Source organism: Nyctibius grandis, chromosome 4 (genome assembly GCF_013368605.1).
Source record: "Nyctibius grandis isolate bNycGra1 chromosome 4, bNycGra1.pri, whole genome shotgun sequence".
NCBI lineage: Eukaryota > Metazoa > Chordata > Aves > Nyctibiiformes > Nyctibiidae > Nyctibius > Nyctibius grandis.
This window is the reverse complement of record NC_090661.1, coordinates 29,915,756-29,936,261: the sequence shown is the minus strand read 5'-3', so window position 1 is coordinate 29,936,261 and position 20,506 is coordinate 29,915,756. Positions and strand designations below refer to the sequence as shown.

Below are 20,506 nucleotides of genomic sequence, written 5' to 3'. Positions count from 1 at the left end.
CGCTGTGGTCATATTTTACTGCAGTTGGTACAGTTCTCCCTCCTGCAAGGCAGAACTCAGGTCTCAAGATGGCTGGCAAGATGTTACAATGAGCTGAATCAGCTGCTCTTCAAAGCAATCACTGTACTTAAACACATGCATACATATGTGTGTACATACATACATATAGAAATTTCCCAGCATCTTAGCATACACCCCAAGGCCTCAACAAATTGAATTCATATTTCATCATTTTAGAAATGCTCACCAAAAGTGAGCTCTGTGTGACCCCCATGGATAAGGAATCTATGCCTCCATGGGAAAAAATTAAAAAAAAAATAAATAGAAGAAAAAAAAAATTCTATTTCAAATCCGGAAGAAAAGACATTTAATAAGTACGGTGGCCAAGGACCAACCTCCATGCTCTCTTTCCTGAAAAGTCAGCCATGCAGAAAACTAAGGTGTTACTGGGCAGAATTAGCATGAGTCTGCTAAAAGTGAGCTTGACAAAGTGAACTCGGAAAGCGTTTCCCTATGGGGCAGAGGCTGAACTAAGATGAGACTGCTGACACCGGCAGGGGACACTGCTACACTAAGTAATAACTCAAATGTCAGACACGTGGGAAGATCTCGAAAAGAGAAATGGTTTTACAACAGGGCAAGAGGAGACATGTTTTGCAACAAGCAAAAAAAGGCTTTCAAGTATAACTGGAAAGGCTTTTTTTTTTTTAATCTGAACTTGCCATTTACCCCAATTAAGTTTCAAACTGATGAGTTTTGAGTTGTTAGTAAGAAAAATACCCATTTCATTTTTCACCACTTTTCCTACCCAACATGAATAGAGCACCAGAGATTTAAAAAAAAAAAAAAAAAGAAAAGAAGGCACCAGAATCATCAGAACTAAACACCAGGGAGAAATACATATATATATATATACTATATATATTATAATTTTAATATAAAGGGGTTAATGTAATAACATTAAGACTTCTAGAGTGTAAGGAGGCATTAAAACAAATTACAGCTACAAAACCTCATGTTTTCACTAAAAAGTTAATAACAACAACAATCTCTGATACTCTGACAGAGAATTTGTACTTGCTTTTTCTGTGTCAAGGTCGCCTCCATCCCAAAACACCGTTGTTTCTCTTCTTGGCCTGATCTGTGCAGGATTCAGGCCCAGCTTGGGAGCCCCCCTGGTAACACGACAGCTGCCATCACAGTGGCTGCACTAGGGACCCCTGGAGCGAAAAGCCTCCGCCTTGACAGCTCCGACACTGGGCTGTGACATACTTCTGTTCTGTGTGGCTGAGGCTCAGGAGGGGACCTGTTTCACACATGTTCCCTCCCTACATCTTACAGAGGCACAGAGACTAGTGGTAAATTACCATTAATCACACACAAAAGCAAACTGTGCCCAACCATACGGGGGACAGTCAGCATTTCTGTGGATTTCTAACATCCAGCAATTCCAGCCTCATGACACAGCCCATGTCTTGAACTTCTAATGCAGAACAGACACAAAGTGCACTCATCCTTATTCTCCCCCTTGGGCATGTTTGGGAAGACGAAGCAATTGTCGCACCAGCCAAACATACAATGCCAAACCACAGGCACCAGTATCTTCTGTCACCATTCCTAAAGCTCCATTCCACATGCACTTTTCACTTTTTCCACGACACTGTTACTGGCTTCAGTTACTTCCTGAAATCCTAAAGGGGCATTGCTAAACTCAGACCAAGATTAAGGACCACCCAAGTACTCTTCATTGACACTAGAGCAGAGCCATGCTGTGTGACCTTCCACTTATTTTCACTCTACCTTCAGCCCACAGACACCACCCAGAAGACCCACCTCCCAAGCTGATGAGAGACAACATGCTGAAAAACTGTCAGCAGGAGCACCCAGACCCACCCATAACCCAGTAGGTCCACCAAGAGATGCAATGCTGAAATAGATTTGTCTGTGTCAAGGAAGCTCGCTGGCTTGTTTCTTCTAAAACTCTCTGCCCTGCTTCAAAATGGGATAGACAAAGTGTGCCCTCTCTCCTCTCACACTTACCTCTCCTGTAACCAAATATTTTCCATCTGGAGAGAAAGCAAGTGCTGTAATTGTTTTCCTAAAACAGAGAAAACGATACTGAGAATCATTTCCAACACGTGATTTCATTCAATACGTCAAGACTGGGGAGTAGGTTGGGACGAACTGGAAAGAGTCTAAAATCATACATAATAGCCTGATGCAATGGCTTTCTTTACCAGAAGTCTAACCCTTGCCATGGGGATTCCATGCTGCCCAAGTCTCAAGCAGCATGCCTACAGCACCAGAAAAGCTCCAAAAGTCAAGGTTCATCCTTGTGCCTTTATTTCAGATGCAGGACCACATCCTAGTCCTGGCTTCAATAATGAGTTCATAGTTTCACGTTCAGAAAAAAAAGTCAGATACCAAGACCTCCCCCATGTCATGCCTGTTAGCAGTTCCTCATGGGACCACAATGTTTTTGAGGTGGTGCCTCATCAGCAATAGCACCTCACATTAGAAGGAACTGGAATTAAACCAGCAGGCAGCCTCTCCCAAGGCAGCTCTCAGTCAGGAGATTTAGCCTGGAGCAACAGCAGCTCCTGCATTTCACTCAAGCCATAAAAACCTTGAAACTCACCTCCCACAGAAAGCAAGCCCAGCTTAAAGCTTCACTCACCTGGAACTGTTTAGAATATGGTGTTGCTTATTTTTTCTAGGGTTGAACAGCACAACAACACACCTAGACGGAGGAAACAGAAGAACAAAAAGAGTTGACATGACCATGTGTATAAAGAAAACCAAAGAGCTATCCCTGCTGGCAAAGCAAAAGCAGCCCCAAAAAAGCAGTTCCATTCCCCAACCTCACAGGCTGAGCTGGGATTAACCAGAAATCACAAAGGAAAAGAGCAACCCAGAGGGGAGTCACAAGTCTCTCCCATGTTGAGGAGCATCATGTGCTAGTACCATAATTAATTACCTTTCCAGCATCTGAGAGCCCTGAGTCTCTGATTGCTCAAGCTGGACAGAAAGGTTAACCATGAAAGTTTGTGCACTGGCCCTAATCAATTATGTGCCCTGCCATGAAAATGACCCTACGGACTGGGCACTAAACCAGCATGCCTAGAACAGAGTAAGAAGGTCGGGAAGAAGGAAAGAGGGAATCTTTAAGAAAAGCTCTCGGGGGGGCGAAGAAAGAGATGTAGAGGGGCTAAATTTCTGTGCCCGGCCATAACACTAGACAGGAGAGAAACTGTTGACTATAGCACAAGAAGTGGCTGGCCAGTTGAGAACTGAGACATATGATGACAAAAAATATTGACCCAAGAGACATATCTGAATAAACAACTTGCTCAGGGGTTGCAGAAATCTCTCAGCAAGACGAGATCACCTCCATTGGGAACAAAACAGCCACTGACTGGGAGGGAGGGAGGGAGGGACGGAAGGAGAAGAGGCCCCACTTCCCCACTAATCTTGCCTTAGTGCCTCAGTCCACCAGAACCAGCCTGGGGCAGTTCCAGGTACTGGAGCCTTCTCCACTCTCTACAAACACTCTACACACAATTTTTAAATCCTCACATAACACCATTTGTCCCATAGCAGAGAGCAGTAGCGTCCAGTAACAGAAAATGCGTGGCCCTTACTGCCCCCTCCCAAAAGCATAACTGTCAAGTGAATAAAAGGAGGCAGAACAGCAATTGCTCTCATGACCTTATGCCCTATCTCTCACTTCACGTCTAAAATAGAAATTGTGGTTTTCGCCTGTCCCTCTGCTAGTGTACACGCTGCCAGCGCTTGGAGAGTCCCGGCTCCTCCTTTGCTGCAGTGCCAGGGGAGCACTGCAGGATGTCCAGCTCCACTGCCAGCAGCCCTTGCTATGCTGGGGACTTCATTCACGTCACTACTGCGCTGGGGCTTGCCCACAATGCATGCCAGGCTACAGACGTCAGTCATGGGGAGAAACGTGCAGGACAGAGAAGTAGAAGAGTTGGCCTGAAGCAGCCAAGCAGAAAGGCAAAAGCTGAGGCATTACAGAAACCTACTGCAGCACCTCACCTACAGACCTCACCAACATTTCGAGACAGGCGGTGCACACTTATGCACAGGACTAAGCACACCTTGGCACCGTGCTGCCCAGGACAAGAGCCGCATCCTTCCAGGCCCTTCTCCACGTCCCCAGCAGCAGGCAGGGCCAGCAGTGCTGCAGGCACAGCTCAGGGTTGATCGGGACCTGCAATGTCTCTGGCATCTCCTGGCCTAGCCCAGGCAGCTGACCTTTCCCTTGGTCTGACCGGGCTACTCTGCCAGAAGCAGTGTAAATTTTGAAATGGAAAAGAGAGCAGAAAGGAGGACTGACGCACCAAGACCTTGAGATCAGAGTCCTTGGCTGAAGCTGTCACGCTCCATTAACATTGCTAGCTCAAAACAGACACCGTCAGAGGGTACCAAAGCTTTAACCTCCAAAGCACCAACCATTCACAAAGACATGCCCCCACCCCTCCATTTAGACTACTCTACTCCTCTCCACCCATGCCATTCCACCTACTCTTCTCCACTCATGTGCTACACAGAAGGCAAAGGCAATAAAGGCACCAAACTTTCTTGATGGTTAAGGCAGACAGCCATGGTTGGAGAGGTAATCTTGTGAAAGAGCAGGGAAAGTGTAATAAGCAGTTTGTTCAGACCAGGACTGATCCTCTGCACATTTTACCCCGGGGTACCAATCTGGAGAGTTTCAAGTCAAAGCTATGCTATATACTTCTGAGGGATTAGTGTAAAGAAGCAGGTGGCTTGTGATCCATTAACAAGTCAGGGGAGGTTAAGCCTCGCAAATCACGAGATATGAAATAGGAAGTTAACAGATGTGAAAAGCTATCTAATCCCAAGCCCCCAGCTAATCAGAAAAGCAAAGCAAAACCCCATTATGTGGAGTTGGATAGGGTTAATGGACCGAAATCCTGCTGAGTTATGACAGGGATGAATTGTGCTCAAAATAAACTTCAAAAAAACCAGAAAGAATAAAGGAAAGACACGAAATCCTGTCAAAGACTTTCCTATGAAGCTCTTAAATTTAAGTTTCTGTTTTACTATGAGTAAATGCAGAAAAGCAGGACTTCAGAGAAGTGAACACAGTCTAAAAACACAAGAAAGATGCAAAATACAAACCATGGTCTTCAAATCAGGCAAGCAAACAAACCACTTCCTAGTATAGTGAACCATGAAGGTCCAGGGCTTTGCCATTAGTAACTTACACGACAGAGCCTTTGGCCACTTAAAATAATGAATGTTAGCTCAGTTGCACTGGGGAGCGGGCTGTCTGCCAGCAGGCTTCCTCCCCTTCCCAGCCCTCAGTCAAGTCCAGAGCCCACAGTGAAGGTAAGAGCCACCCAGCTCACACACCAAGCCAAATCAATAAACCACTCCAAGAGCCACATGGCTTCTAGTGCCAGAGCAGCGGTCACAAACACAGATATTTTAACTTTGCCTTAAGTCAACCCTATGCTTGATTCACTGAGTTTGACCCATAATAAACTCTGTCTGGAGGGGGGAGGAAATAAATCACAGTATTGCCTTACTGGTCATCAAGCTTTGATTTATGCCACAAAAAGGTAATTTTAACTCATAGACTCAGTGACACAAGATTGCACATGGATATGTTGAGTTGTAGGCTAATAACTAACATACCTTGCTAACTGGTTATGATCTTCTATACCAATAAAGTTATTTAGTCAGGATAAATTAGTCTTCTAAACTTACTTTCTTAAACTAGCTGCTACCTAACTGCTATGCTGTCCCATGCCAATTTTCCACCACCACTCTCCTGTCTGCCATACACAAGGGCAATGAAGACTCCAGCCAACTCCAAGGACACCTTATTCAGCAAGATGGCAGGCCACAAACCGCAAATCTTATAGTTGGACACAAATACTGTTTTGGGAGTCAGGAGCACCCAACTTTGAAAACTGGTTTCCTCTCAAAATGCTGGGGGAGGTGTCTAGTCCACCCCATCCTAGAGACCACATCTCCTCACCAAGCTGAAATTAACCATTTCTAGCTCTTTAATCTCTCTGAGTGTTCAGAGCAGCCTCAATTGCCTGCTCAGACACTCATAGCTCAGCTCAGTGTGGCCCCAGGGCAGCTCCTCCACCCCACGCAGCCAGCAAGTCGTTCTTCAGCAGAACCTGCAGTGGTTACCCAAACAAGGTGGCTCAGAGCCCATTAATTCTCTGGGCGTGCTCTGTTTTAGAAAAGGAAATTGGTCTAGCAAAATAAAGGGAATGGAGACAGTGAATGGTCAGATCGCTGACCCACCTACTTCATGCTGCCTTCAAGTCCATCAAGGCTACCAAGCCCTCAGGAGACTCAAAGTATCTATTCCTTTCCGTTTACGCTGGCTTTAATCTCACAGCAATTAAAATAATAAAAATAATTACCATGGAAAATTAATTGCATACAAGAGCATACACCCATCTATCCATCCTCCACCTTTGCCTGCTCCTTTATAAGACTGCATTCAGCATTTTGCAGCCAGAGGGATGGAAAGGACGCAAGGGAAGAAAGCACTGATCTTTTTGTTCCGAGCTTCCAATTGTGGATGTAGACCAAACAAAGTACTTCAAACCTGCGCTTTTATAATGGTCACACCATCTCTTCTACCCATCCCAGCCCTTTTCCCAAATTGAAGCTTTCAAAACAAACTCAGGTTCTCAAGACACCTTTGTCTGAAGAGACCTTTTTAAATGCTAGTGCCGACATGCAAACTATGACTAGCTCCAAAAGCACCTCACATGGGACCTACACAGAGACATACTGAGCCTGGTGCACACCAGCTGTTTAGAAGGACAATGTTAGCACCCTTGTTTCAGCACAAATCCTACCTCCTCTGCAGCTGCAGGAAGAGCTCTGCGACCACAGCACCTTTTTAATCCACAAGTATATTCTGATTTCCAAGACATTTATAGAAACTATTCACTGCCATATGGATTACTGCTTTACGAACTATCTATCAGCGACCTGATATCAAGTGTCCTGTTTGTTTGCATCCTGGCTCCTGCAGAGGCTGTTGGCAATGGTACACATATTTAAAGGTATTATTTCTGGGTCTATGATGCCACCCCACAATCTTTAAGTACACCTTCCTGATGAAAGCAGCTTTTAAAAACAACTTGGCTGTGGAATCTCTCCCAGTTCTCCTCTTTCTTGTGGGACAATCAGGTAATCTCAAACACAAGGGAAGGACAGAATCAGCCCTCACTGCGATGTCAAAGGTTTTTCCAGACAACCTGAGCTCTCTCCATCAGGGAGCCCATTTGGGTCAGACAACAAGAAAGTGGTGAAAGGTTCCTTGCAGAGCTTTCCAAACCTCCATGAAGGCAAAGCCCTATCTTATACATGCACAACCGTGCACCATATATGCAGATAAAAAGCTGATGTTGTTTCAAACGGGGGAGCGGGGGGAGGAGGTGTCACAGCAGTTTCCATTGGATCCAGCAAGAGAGAAAAAAAAAACAAAATATAAAAAAGAAGCAATTTCCCTAAGCTAAATATAGGAGCAGGAATGGAGAGGAATCGGACGTCAGTATCACATTTCCACAAAGTTTCTGACTCACTAAGTCAGCAGCAGCGGGTCACTCCATGCAGCTCCCCTCACCTTTACTTCTGCCTTTTCTCCTACTGGCTTCACTCCTGCTCTTACCAAAATCCTAGTTCCAGGGCATTTTACTCTTCTCATTGTCCTCCTGTTTCCCCACACATCCCTCTAGTCTCAGCTGCCTTCCCCCAGCCACCTCCTTCCTCACTCTTCTTCAGCAAGCTAATAAAAAACAGATTTCTGCAGAAGTCAGTTTTCCTCTTTCCTTCCTCTGCAAGCCACACTGCCCTCCAGGGCACCTGGGAAAATTAAAAGCCTGTGATAGCATTCCTTTCCAAGTTATCCATCAACTCAGCACTGCCGTGTCTTGTGGGACACATGACTGGAGGCAGAGTTCACGGTTTAAGTCCTCCTTGGGTCAAGTCCTCCTCTCCTAAATGCATGCAGCCTATGCTATAAAGAAGATGCTGTATGGAGGAAAGAAAACTGCATTAAGACATCAAAACAAACGTTGGCTTTCTTTTTTTCCCCACAATATAGTCCTTTCATGCTGCTGCAAGAATAAATGAAAAGAGCAAACAGTCCCATCCCTTCAAAATCAGTCCATTTCTCAGTTTTTGGCTCATACTCTGTTCTCTTCCCCCCACCCAAAGCTATTCAAATGAGAGTGCAATAGCTTCCTACGCACTAAATGCATGAAAAAGAAAAAAGACATTGATAAGAACAAACTCTTTTTTACACTGCACTGGTTGCCAAGGGAAGCTCGGTCAGAGTGAAGCAGTGTCTACAAAAGCTGGTGTTAATTTTCTATGTGGCAACTCTTCCTGCCAAAACGCTTCTTTAATTCACAGCCAGTACTGGGAGTGGGTTAACAGTGATGAGAGAGGATGTGCATGCTGACTAAGCAACTGAATAGGTATCTTCATGCAAGCCATGTTAATTAAATGCACACTGAGAAGAAAGATATATCTGTTGAGAGGTTAAGAAATGGGTGTCACTGCCTGAGCAGAAAAGCCTTCAGAGCTCCCTGCACCAAACCATGACCAAGAATACTGGAAGGGTGGGAGCCTGAGAGATGCAGCTAAATTCATGCTTCAGAAACCAGCACAGGCTAACGAAAAGCTGCACATGCTGCACAGGAAACCCACAATGAAAAGGAAAGTGATCGATACATTTAGAGTGTCACCAGGCTTAGAGTAGGAATTTCTGATTGCCAACCAGAGACGTGTTTGTTCTGTTTAAAAGGCTGCATGGCACCCCAAATCTGCAGGAGTGGGAGCTCAAACACATCACAGAACAGGCTGTGCTCCAAAAAACACAAGAAGAATGGCCACACCAGGACAAATTAAAGTCCAATATCTTGCCTCCAAAAGTCCAGGCCTAGGGAAGAACAGGGCAGATTTTAGAGACACTTGTCTGGATTATTCGCCCAGAAGCCAGTAGGCACCCACACACAAGGAGAGGGAGAGCAGCACAGTAAATAGAGTCTACAAGAAGGCAGAGCAGAAGGATTTGTAAAGGTAATCCCCAAAGGGACAACAGCACCCTCTGCTCCCCCCACCATTTCAGCCTACTGAATTCACGTTGCCCATTGCATTGACTGATAGGGCAGACACGGCCAGTACGAGGGAACACGAGATGAAGGAGCCAAATAGCCTCTCTCTCTGTCTCTGCCCAGTGTCATTTGCTTTGCATAACCGTAGCATAGTGCTCCAATTACTCTCCTCAGCTGAGGTAGGGTAACACAGCGCCAGGTCCCTTCCCATTCAGCCTTCAATGGACTGAGACAGAAGAGCAAACCACGCAAGAGAACAAATACTACATCCTCAAATATGGGAGCCTCAAAATGCCCACCCCCAAAAAACCCACCAGTGCCTATGTGAACTGATGACATCCAGAAAAACAGGCAACTGCTCTCCCCACCACCTGGCAAAGATGCTGCCATCCTCACGATCTGCTGCTGCCGGCGTGATCTGTGCCTGCCTACACGTACAGGCTGTGCTGCAGATGAGGGGATAGGGCTGAGTGCCCAAGAAGCTCCTCCTCAGCTCCTGCCCTTCACAGGGCCAACACAAACTCCTGCCATGCACAGCCGACAGCTTCCACCAGCAGCTCTCAACAGCCCCTTTCTACCTGCCAGACTGTATCTTTAAAACAACCAGCCACGTCTCTGACCTCAAGCTGCAGATGGCAGAGAACAGATGCACAGATCTGAAAAGACACCCAAAACACTTTAAAAAGATTTAAAAAAACCCAACACATAAATAGATTAAAAGATCCCCTAAGGAGCAGAGACTGTGACTGTACACTGACCAATCCAGATGTCTCTTCTTGCATACAAATAGACACCACTGAAGTTTCAGCTTTACCAGGAACACAGAGGAGAAACTCTGCAGGAGTCCTCCCGCCTGCCTCTGACCAGAGCAAGGGCAGTGCCTGCCCACAAGGACTGGCTGCAGTGATTTCTAGCAGGTCCAGCTGATCTTACTGCAACATATCCTCACCCCCCTGAAACTACCACATGTGGAAAACTCCATCTTAGCACAGAAACCTTCAACAGTAGGTTATTTCAAGGTCTCTTTTTAAGGGGGCAGAGCAGAAGAGGAGGAGGAGGAGGAGTTTTAAAACCGGCAACCCTTCAGACACTGTGCAAACATAAGGCAGAGTAATGATTCAGGAAAACAAACTCAGACTCCACGCTTCGCATGAAATGGATTCAGGGACAGAAGACAGCCCGGGTCCTGTTTCCCGCCGTCTAAGTTGTCCGTAACTCCACAGCAGCCACACTGGAGCTGGAGACGCAGCATTAGTGCCCTCCGGAGAGTGACGGCTTTTCACAGAGCTGCACAATAAGGAGGCACCTTTTCTGGGAGGCAAAGAGCTAGGCCAGACAGAGATTGTGAAAGACCTGGGCAAGAAGAGCGTGTGGGGAAAACAGAGGGGAGAAACAGGCTCAGAGGGAAACCACAGAATTTAAACTAGCTTACCAATTGGGAAGCATTACAGTTGCAGGGAAGATGAAAATGATTCCAGTTAATTGTTATGGCTCACGGCTGCCTAGTCACCAGTGATTCAGCAGGAACTTCACCCTCAAAACATCCCGATTCCCTTTGACACTCCAAAGCCAGGAAAGGAAAAAAAAAAAAAACCATGGATGAGAAACCAGGGATAAACCCCTGCCCCAGCATGGGGACAGGCCATCTCCCCTGCCTCACAGAATATCCCTTCTCTCCTCCAGCCTGCAGCAAAGGTAGGTGGAACAACGAAGCCACACAAAGCAGCAGCTGCACACACGTGCTGAATTGCCTGTCAGCTTGCATGTCTGACAAGCTTCAGAAGACATAAGGCATTGGTGACAAATGCATGTGCGCACACATATATATATATATATATGTGTGTGTAGGTATATATACACACACACACTTACATATGGCTCTTGGTTGACTATAACACACACACATAGAGAGAGAGAGAGAGAGAGTCTACATTCCTCCCTCCCTCCCTCCCAAACCACTCACTTCCCTAGGGCCAGGGAAGCAATGCCAGCAACACACCTACATGAAGCTTTAAATGAACCAGGCTGGGAGTAGGAGTTGCAGAGCTGTGTTTTATTTCAGCACTCTTGGCAAACGCCCACTGAACACTGCAAAGGAGCAGCAGCCCCAGGGGCTAGAGCAATGGGCAACTGATGATCGGAAGGCTGGAGGAATGAACAGATCACTGAGACAGTTCATGACAAGAAAATGTGCTGATCAGTCAGACAGGAGAGAGTGAGAAGCAGTAGAAAATGGAGCCTTGAACAGAACCTGGCTGGTCCCAGGTGCAACCAAGAGGAATGAAACAACTAGCCAGAACATGGCTGAAAACCTGAACATCTTTGCACCAAGGCAGGAAATGCAACTTTTTCCAGGATGGATACTACAGAATCACAGCATACTGTGTTAATTATTGAGAAAGTAATTCTTGTCTCCTTATGCTGAGGTCTCCTCCCAAAGTTACGGCGGTCACAGGCACATCAGCAAGTAGAAGAGACCAACTCTCCGTCCTGACAGACCAGCCAAGACACCTGCTTCAGGGATCTCTTGCTCCTCAGTTGTGCTCCACCCCTCTGCTTGCTCTCAAGAGTCAGTCCCTCTTTGATCAGCATCTGGCTGACAGCCCCTGATTTGCCATTCTCAGAAACAGGCCGTAAGCTTTGTACTGAGTCTGAAAGGCCTCGGGCCTCCTGGGCTTGCTCGCTCTGAACTTTTCTTGACCTGCCTGTAGCTCTGTTTTACTTGGTTGAGCTGTGACAGCAATTTCTCTAACTGATCAGGTGTCTATGGCTAATTTGTTTTACTTCTGTTTATCTTCATGTGATACAACCATAGTTTTATATAAATAACAGTAACAAGCAGTTATTTTATGTAGACTGAGATATTTACAACTAACACAACAACGTAGTGGAGAGAAATGCAGGCATGGTATGATAGCAGAGGCCTTGAGAAGCGGAGATGTGGGATGCAGCACAAAGGAGTACAGGCACGGGATGATAAGAGATGAGGCACATGCTTGGCAGCAGAGACCCCATGGCTGTGAACAACTCCCCACGGTCCGTTAAAGAAATACAGACCTGGAGCAGAACAAAACAGGTTTTAGGGGTAACAAAGAAAACAAAGAAGTAATATCCAACATGCATGAAAGACATACATGTCTTTCATAGTGAATTCAGTAGCATCACAGAGCTGCAGACCAACTAAGAAAGAGAAAGGTGTGAAAGTGTGTTAGCAAACATATAAAAAATGACCCAGGTGGACCCTGGAGTGGGAAAGAATCCAGCAACATCCACATCATCCTCCTCCCAGTGAAGGCCTATGAAGGCTGAAGATTAACAGTGTTACCCTCCAACGACTGACTTTAAGATCCAGAGGAGCAACACAAGGGTGAACATAAGACCAGGAAAAATGAATAGAAATGAAGAAATGTGTTACAGTTTTAGTTCATTATCACAATTATTGAGACTTTTTCCATATAGAAGTATTCTAATGCATTATTATTCTTTCTTTCTTTTTCTGTAATAATTAGTGGTAGAGTAAAATGATTCTTGAATTAGTGTTAAGAATTCAGTTACACTAACTTGCCTTTTTTATTTATACACACACACAGCCTATATATATAAGGGATGCTTTCCTCTTTGCCCATAAACAACACTGAGTGTAACAAAGCCCAAGGGAAGCGCCTCAGAGAAAAGAAAATGCACAGATCTAGGGGAAGAGGAAGCAATGGAAGACAAGTTGAAGAAAAAAAGAAAAAATATTTTAAAACCCAAGGCGAATAGCAGTTCAGAGGGAAAGGCAAGAAAGAGATAAAGAGAAGCAAAATTTACAATAAAATTCCTGCACAATAATCAAATCTGCCATCAAGCGCTGAGCAAATTCAGCTCTCCCAATGGCATAATACAAGAAGATGGGAGCTCTCTCTGAAGGCACCCTCCTGGGAGTAAGCAGCTCCCTGCAGAGATATGCAGGCCCAGCTGGGCTTACACGGGAACATCTGGCTCTTCAGGTCTGCACCGACTTCTCTGCAACAGCAGTTCCCACCACACCACAAAGTCTCTAAAGCTCAGTGTCTTCCTTTAAAATCAAGTTCCAAAGGAAAAACACGTCCCACTTGCAAGCAACTGGCCGACACCTCTGTTTCCAGCAACAAGCACAGCCAGAGTATTCCTTCATTGTGCCTGAGCAACTTGGGAGCAGGGAGAAAGATCTATACATCAATTTAATCATCTGGGGCAGATGAACATGACAGCTCATGGCAGATGCCTCAGGGCTTTAAGTGTTTTACAATGAGCACACAGTGTAGTCAATAGTAAAGTGGCATCAATCAAAGGAGCAAAACAAAAAAGTAATACAATTTAACTCTCTCCCCTCTCATCTAATTAACCTTCAGAAAGAAGTAGACTGAGGCAGGTCTGTCTCCCAGCCCCCTCCTCACCACCACCTCCCTGGGGAGGATGGCCACGCAGGGGTAAGGCACTGGGCAGGCCCCTCGGTGCCCATCGACCCGTCATTGATCTCTCCCACGTTCCAGAGCAGACAGCAAAAGCCCCCACTGCGGCAGAGAAACTGGAGCAGCTTTTCCCCTTGAAAGCTTCAGGAAGCATAATCCTTGACATATCTCCATAAGAGTGTCAGAGACAAAAAAAACCCAAACCCGCTTCTTCAAAAGCATGGAGTTAAAGAATCACCCGCTCAAACGCTCGGTCTTTTTCGGCTCCTCTAGGCACGGGCAGAGCCCACAGCTGTCTCAGGCAGCAGGCTGCCAGGGCCAGCAAAAAGGCAACAAAGCCTCCTGCCAACCCTGCCTGTTCAGAGCCCTAGGAGGTCAGGCTGGCGGGTGCTGAAAGAAGGGGCAGGGGGGAGCCTGCTTCTCCCCACAGCTCCCGTCGGTGCCACAACCCATGGGAAGCCTGGTGCAGCTCCCAGGCCCAAACCTCCACAGCTCTTGCCAGCTCCCTGCCCCATCCTTGCTGCTTCTCAGAGCAGGAACAGCTCAGACATTCCCAGATTGGTAAAATTCAATTCTCCCTACGTTAACTTTTTAGGAGCCTTGTGACAGCTCTGGCTTTAATGCAAGATGAACATTTACCTCAGCTTTCCCGGTTTCTCAGCATAATATAGAGCATTTTAAATGCACTAAAATTTTTCTTCGGAGTAGCTAATGAGCATCAGTTGTCAGGAGACCTGAAAACACAGCTTTCCTGGAAGGAGAAGCAATCATGATAAAACTCAGTTTTCCTTTCTCATACATCTACATCTCTTGTCACAGAGAAATGTGGCCAGGTTAGAGTCCAAGACTAAGAAGCATTAGGTCAGCATTGCGAAAGCATAACAACTGACACCAAAGGCAAGGAAGTGGCTGGTATTACTGCTCCCGGTCCTTGACTGCCATCTGAAAGAACAAGGTTCAGGTGCACAACAGGCATGTGCATGTGTCGCAGGGCACAGCTGCCAGTGCAGGGCACGGCTTCCAGCACTAGCCTCACAGGGAGGGCCAAGTCCTACATCGGGTTCCTAAGCAACAGCCAGGGCACTTCTGGGCATGCTTACAATAAACAAAATACACCACTTCTTGGCGCTTCTTAGCTATCCTAACATGATGTTCCTTCACCTTTAACTTGCCCTTCTGACACCGAGTGAAATCCAAGACCATCTAGAGTGCCAGATCTTCCAGGAAGAAGAAAAGGACTGACTCCCTGTTGTTCACACCTGGTAATGGGATATGTCCTTTGGACTGTATGTACTTCTTTTAAGTTAAATTCTATGATTTGTGTCAAGGTTGCCAGGAGACACAGTGCCTGTTTTGAGATTCTTAGAAAGGGTGGAGGCTCAGCTGGGGCAGCTGGTATCTCATTTTCATCCCAGACTTTGCTATTCAGTCCCCATTTCGCTCCCTCCCTCCCCCCCCAGCTCTTATGCAAGCTCAGGACTTGGCTCACAAACAAGTTGTGTTGCCGCATCAAGACGCTGGTTGCTAGGAGGTATAACTGCTGGAGAGATACAGAGCAGGTAGAGAAGAGAGCACGTTGCTACCTGCAGGTCTACAGGCTTTCGGGCACTCCTGCTCTATGCCATCCCCCTCCTTTTCTCAGGCAATGGGCAAACCCCAGAGAGTTGCAGAGCTTCAAGCTGAGAAAAAGCCTACATGTTCCAAAATAGCCAAGGCAGCGTGAGCTTTGCAACCACTCCTCTGCCCTACTTCGCTAGCATGCAATAGCTTTCCAAACCTGTCAAAGCTTCCCACTTGCAGAGCTCTACCAGAGCATTTAGCTCTGTTATTACATAAAGCGGACATGTTTATTCTCTCACTTCAGTTTCTTTGCGCATAAACTGCCAGTGACCCTCACCATGGGACTGCTTTTTATTTTGCTAGATTTTTTTTCTTTAAATAGTGACTTCCTTTTAGTTCACATGCTGGTTAATGAGATCAAAGCACAAAGTAATAAACTAAGCATCTACATGGGATTATTTCTAGCTTGCCTCCCAATTTAAAAATCAAATTGGTACCAACTGGCACAGTGAAAGATTGAGGACAGTCAGCATTTCTCTTAACAGGGCAGGCTAAAGTCAGATATGACCAATACAATAATTAAACCAGCAACTGGTAGACATATTCTGACAGGCATGATAACACTCTCTCATTGAAGGAACTGGAATATTTGCCCTGGAACTAGGACAGAAGCAGTAACAAGCATGTACTATATAGTTCTCCTTAAGATGGTTTGTCAGGCAACCCAAACAGCAGCAAACTCACAGGACTCCTCCAAGAAGCCCCACCTTTCCCTGCTTGCAGCCTCAGGAATCCAGCACAGGGAAGCTTCAAGGGCAGTTAAGTGCCTTTTCTTTGTCACAAGAATCTTCGTTGCAGCCTTGCAAACATAAAAGCATTTCCATTTCCCTGCTCTCACTCTCTTCATCGCTAACATTTTTGGCAACAGTCAGAATCCACACTCTAACATAAACTTTCTTGAGGGCTCAGCTAATACTTCTGTCCCCCTCAACACACACTGCACAGGCAGTGCCTGGACCTGCCACGCCAGCTGTGTGAGGCAGTGCAAGACTGAAGCTACCTAACTAGACTCGCCCTACTCGCACTACCAAGCTTTATTTACGGCTCACTCACACCATCGCAGCACAGAAAGAAATCCACTCTCCAGGATTTCCATCACTGGAGGTGAGGTGACCACATTCACACTGCCTGCCCACATGCTGCAGGCAAGGAGCCTTCTTTGGCCCAGAATAAGGGTCCTGCAATTAATTCTTACACTAAAAACCATCCCCAACTTCATTGTCAGTTAAGCACAGAAGTTGCTTATAGTTAACACAATTGTGTGCCATGCTGTGGTACTGAAGGGTCAGAGTTCAAAGGTATACAGTATGGAAGAGGACAGGGGTGGAACAAGAAAAGCTTCTACTCATTTCTTTGAAGTATTCAAAGAAGTTGCATGTGAAAATGTTGTGGTGTTCAAAAAAATGCAAAATGCACCAATGAAGTGATGCCTATACATCCTCCATCCAATTTCCTTCTACAAAACCATTCTGAGAGCATTTCTTTCCACCACTACCCCACTCTGCTCTCCCCTCTCTGTCAAGAACCAGGCTTGCTCAGCACTGGGAACAGGTACAAAGGAAGACACAGAGGCAGTGGAGTCGGCAGCATCTGGTGTTCTTTGCCTTAATCACGTCCTTAACTTTCTGTGCATATACCTATCACCACATCACCTGAGCTCACGTCCCATGTGTGGAACCAGCTGTGGGATGTTCAGCAGGAGCAGCACACTGCAGAGGCTCTTAAGAAGCAGCACAACATGTCTTTGTGGACGCTACTGCCTTGAGAGCTGGCTAGTGTGTGATGTTGGGAGAAGAGCATCCAAACTAGCAAGGGTAAGGACTGCTGTACAAGACAGCACTTTTTAAGTCATCTTTTTTTAAGTCGTCTGTTTAATACCCAGCTCCTATTATCTACAGCTCTATAAGGGAGAAAACAGAAAACTGTGGCTCTTATTTTTAGAAAAAGACGCAAGCTGGGAGAAGCCAAGTGTTTTTCTTTACCACCCAGTCCCACGGCAAACTAAAAATAGAGGAAAAAAAGTCTCAGTTCTCCTTGTCCTTCAATACATTGCCTCTTCCCCATTGCTGGCTTTTTTCAGAAAGTCTTCCTGTCCTTCAGACAAACTCTCACTATCATCCCAAATACAGAACAACATACAGAACAAATACAGAACAACATACAGAACAAATACAGAACAACATACTTCTGGTGAGACCCCACCTGAAGTACTGCATCCAGCTCTGGAGTCCTCAGCACAGGAAAGATGGACCTGTTGGAACAGCTCCGAAGGAGGGCCACAGAAATGATTAGAGGGCTGGAGCACCTCTCCTATGAGGCAAGGCTGAGAGAGTTGGGGTTGTTCAGCCTGGAGAAGAGAAGGCTCTGTGAAGGCCTTATTGTGGCTTTCCAATACTTAAAGGGGGCTTATAAGAAAGACGGGGACAAACTTTTTAGCAGGGCCTGTTGCAATAGGACAAGGGGTAATGCTTTTAAACTAAAAGATGGTAGATTTAGACTAGATATAAGGAAGAAATTTCTTACGATGAGGGTGGTGAAACACTGGAATAGGTTGCCCAGAGAGGTGGTAGATGCCCCATCCCTGGAAACATTCAAGGTCAGGCTGGATAGGGCTCTGAGCAACCTGATCTAGTTGCTCATTGCAGGGGGGGCTGGACTAGATGACCTTTAAAGGTCCCTTCCAACTCAAGCTATTCTATGATTTTCCTGCCCTCAACCCTGTAATTTTGAAGGTGGGGAGGGGAAGAAAGAACAGAGTTTCCAGCTTATCTCTGAACTGAGCCCAGTTTTCTGCTCAACTCAAAGCAGAGTTGCCCACATCCCAAGGAGATGTTCTCAGGCAATTTGTTCTGGCAAACAAATTTGTGAAACATTTCCCAACATGCTTCATTGCAATTGGACCATTCCCTTGAAAAATTCTCAATTCGATCTAAATATCAAAAAACACCTGGCAATCTAAACCGGTTGCGGCTTTTAGGGGTTTGTTTGGGGTTTTTTGGTTTGGTTTTGTTTGTTTGTTTTAAACAGCAGCAAACTCTGCTACAAGGGTCCCCAGTCTTCAATTCATCCCTGAGCCTAGAGAGTGGGTACTGCCTGTCAACAGGGTAGGTCCTCCCACTGGAAAGACTGCAAGAGGAAGCACAGATTTCTGCCCCTTGCTTAGGGGGGCGGGGTTCTATAGCGGCACTGGGATACAGCAGCACGCTCCTACGCTGAGCAAAGCTGCAGAGTCCAGCCCTTTCCTGATGCCTGACAGAAAGGAGGAAGCACAGAAGCATGGATGAGCCCAGGCTCACCCCAGATAGGATAGGGCATACAAAGGAAGTGTTTGGGGAGAAAGGGCTCATATCACATGGCTTCTGTGGAAAGACAGAGGATAAATGGGCACATCGGTACCTGGCAGCTTGAGGGAGGTGCAGTATCAGACCTATTGCTCCTGCCAGATCCTCAAATAGTAACTGTGGGACAAAGCATCACATTTCATCTCTATTTGTCCCGAGGCTGTAGCAGCTGGCTACAGAATAGCGACCCACCCCCTTGTAACTTGAAGGCTGGATTAGCATATGGCAGGATTAGCATATGGCACTCTGGAGAAGTAGCCAGAAGCTCCACATACATCAAAACAGCAGCTCTATGTACAGCAAAACAGCAGCTTGTCTCAAATGGAGCTGGCAATGCCAAACATTAGTGCTGCCCTGACTAGTTTTTCAATACCAAGTGTGACACAAGGTACAAAGTCGCACAGGGACTGAAGCCAAGCATCCCACAAGCTTCTCAGTCTACTACAAGAGCTTCAACCTACTGCACTGCTGGCAAAGATGGCATTAACCACCTGCCCAGCCAGCAGCTGAGCTCTTGGAGTCAAGGGCTCACGCTCCCAACACCTTCCCTCCAGCAGCCTGACAGCACCTTGATGCTGCAGTCTTCAGCGCATGCAGCACAAACAGCAGCACTTTTGGCAGAGGCTTGGCACGGTCTCCCTCTGGTTTAGTAAGAAGCTTTTCTGCCCAGCTATTTTGAGGTTTTGTCATATTTTTCTCCCTTTTCTGCTGGGTAGCAAGTTTGCTGCAGGACTGGAACTTTGCGGCTATCTTATTATTTAAGATTCTACCAAATGTTACATCCTCAGTTGTTTGTCGCAGGTAAAGATTTTGAATTAATTAGACATGACATCAAAAGCCCACACACACACTCACACCTGGGGACTGGCTGATGGAAACTGCCTGGAAGTCGATTGGACAGGCTTAACTCCATTCTGCTAAGGACTTAAACCAGGGGAGTTTGCAGCTCTAAGTGATCGCTAGTACTGCTTCGTTTGCTTCTTCATCTCCTCTTCTGCCAAACCAAGTGAGATTACAGCTGAACTGGATCAATATGTAATCATTCAGCAAACAACTCTACTTTTGAGGTGCAGTTTTATTACAGAGACACGGATTCAACGTGGAAGAGTCTCCAGCACTCACAAAAAGGGAGACCAAGCAAAAACCAATGTAGAAATTCTTGCCTAGCTGTACGGGCATGTGGAAACAGCTTAGACGAGTAATACTGCACCTGCTCCATTAGGCAGGATCTCTTCTGTACGAAGTGCAATGATGGGGATTCAGGACTGGACCCAGCTGCTACCTAGATGGGAAGAGGGCAATTGCTCCAGGACTGCATGATTGTTACCTGTGAATCTCACAGGCCAACAGCAAGAGAGCAGGGGAGAGACCATAGCCCCCTTAAATCCACCTCTGCAAATTAAAATATCAAATTTATGATGCTTTGGCCTGAGAATAAAGCACTGTTGCAAATGGGATCTCCATTCTCCTGTCCCAAGTGCAAAGGGTTTGCTCAATTGCCAGAAACTAAGACTGCATTAGCCTTCCTCAGCATACTCTCCCTGTCTAATCTACATAAATAAATGCAAGCAGTGAAAGGAAGTATATTATACTTAAGATCTTCATGCCTCAGTGTAGATATGCTCCTTTCCCTCCAGTGGGTATTTAAGACAGGGAGATTTAAGAGTTAAACAAAGTATCCCTGCTTCTTTCTGAGAGATCTGCTATTGCTGGGGAAGGAAAGGAAGCAAAGGGTTTGGCTACTTTTCATCATCTTTCTGGACACTTTCAGGACACTGAAACCTGGTGGTGTTCCCTCTTGGCATGGAAAAATTTGTTTGGTTTGCTTGTAATGGCCCAACTCGAACCCAGCAGCAGTCACAGCTCTTCGATTCAAATTGTGTTTAACAATCTCAATGAAGGGGATTTTCTTACCTTCCTCTCTGGGTCCACCACCACAATTGTGCCAGCTGGAAAACCTCCTCAGATG

At 46.1% G+C, this 20,506-nt stretch overlaps 1 protein-coding gene across 5 annotated transcripts in view; it reads right to left on the bottom strand.

Moving 5' to 3' along the window:
* Window positions 1–20,506, bottom strand: part of MAPKBP1 (mitogen-activated protein kinase binding protein 1) — a 103,716-nt gene that overhangs the window by 46,658 nt on the left and 36,552 nt on the right. For 2 of the 5 annotated variants that reach the window (XM_068397853.1, XM_068397852.1), the window contains 3 exons: window positions 17,399–17,543; window positions 2,678–2,740; window positions 2,041–2,098 (listed from right to left, as the gene is read on the bottom strand). In XM_068397853.1, coding sequence (XP_068253954.1) covers window positions 2,041–2,098; window positions 2,678–2,740; window positions 17,399–17,412 — 135 coding nt within the window. In that variant the 5' untranslated portion in view covers window positions 17,413–17,543. Of the gene's footprint in view, window positions 1–2,040; window positions 2,099–2,677; window positions 2,741–10,575; window positions 10,636–17,398; window positions 17,544–20,506 lie in introns of those variants that run through there. The other 3 variants (XM_068397851.1, XM_068397855.1, XM_068397854.1) reach the window with 2 other exon arrangements.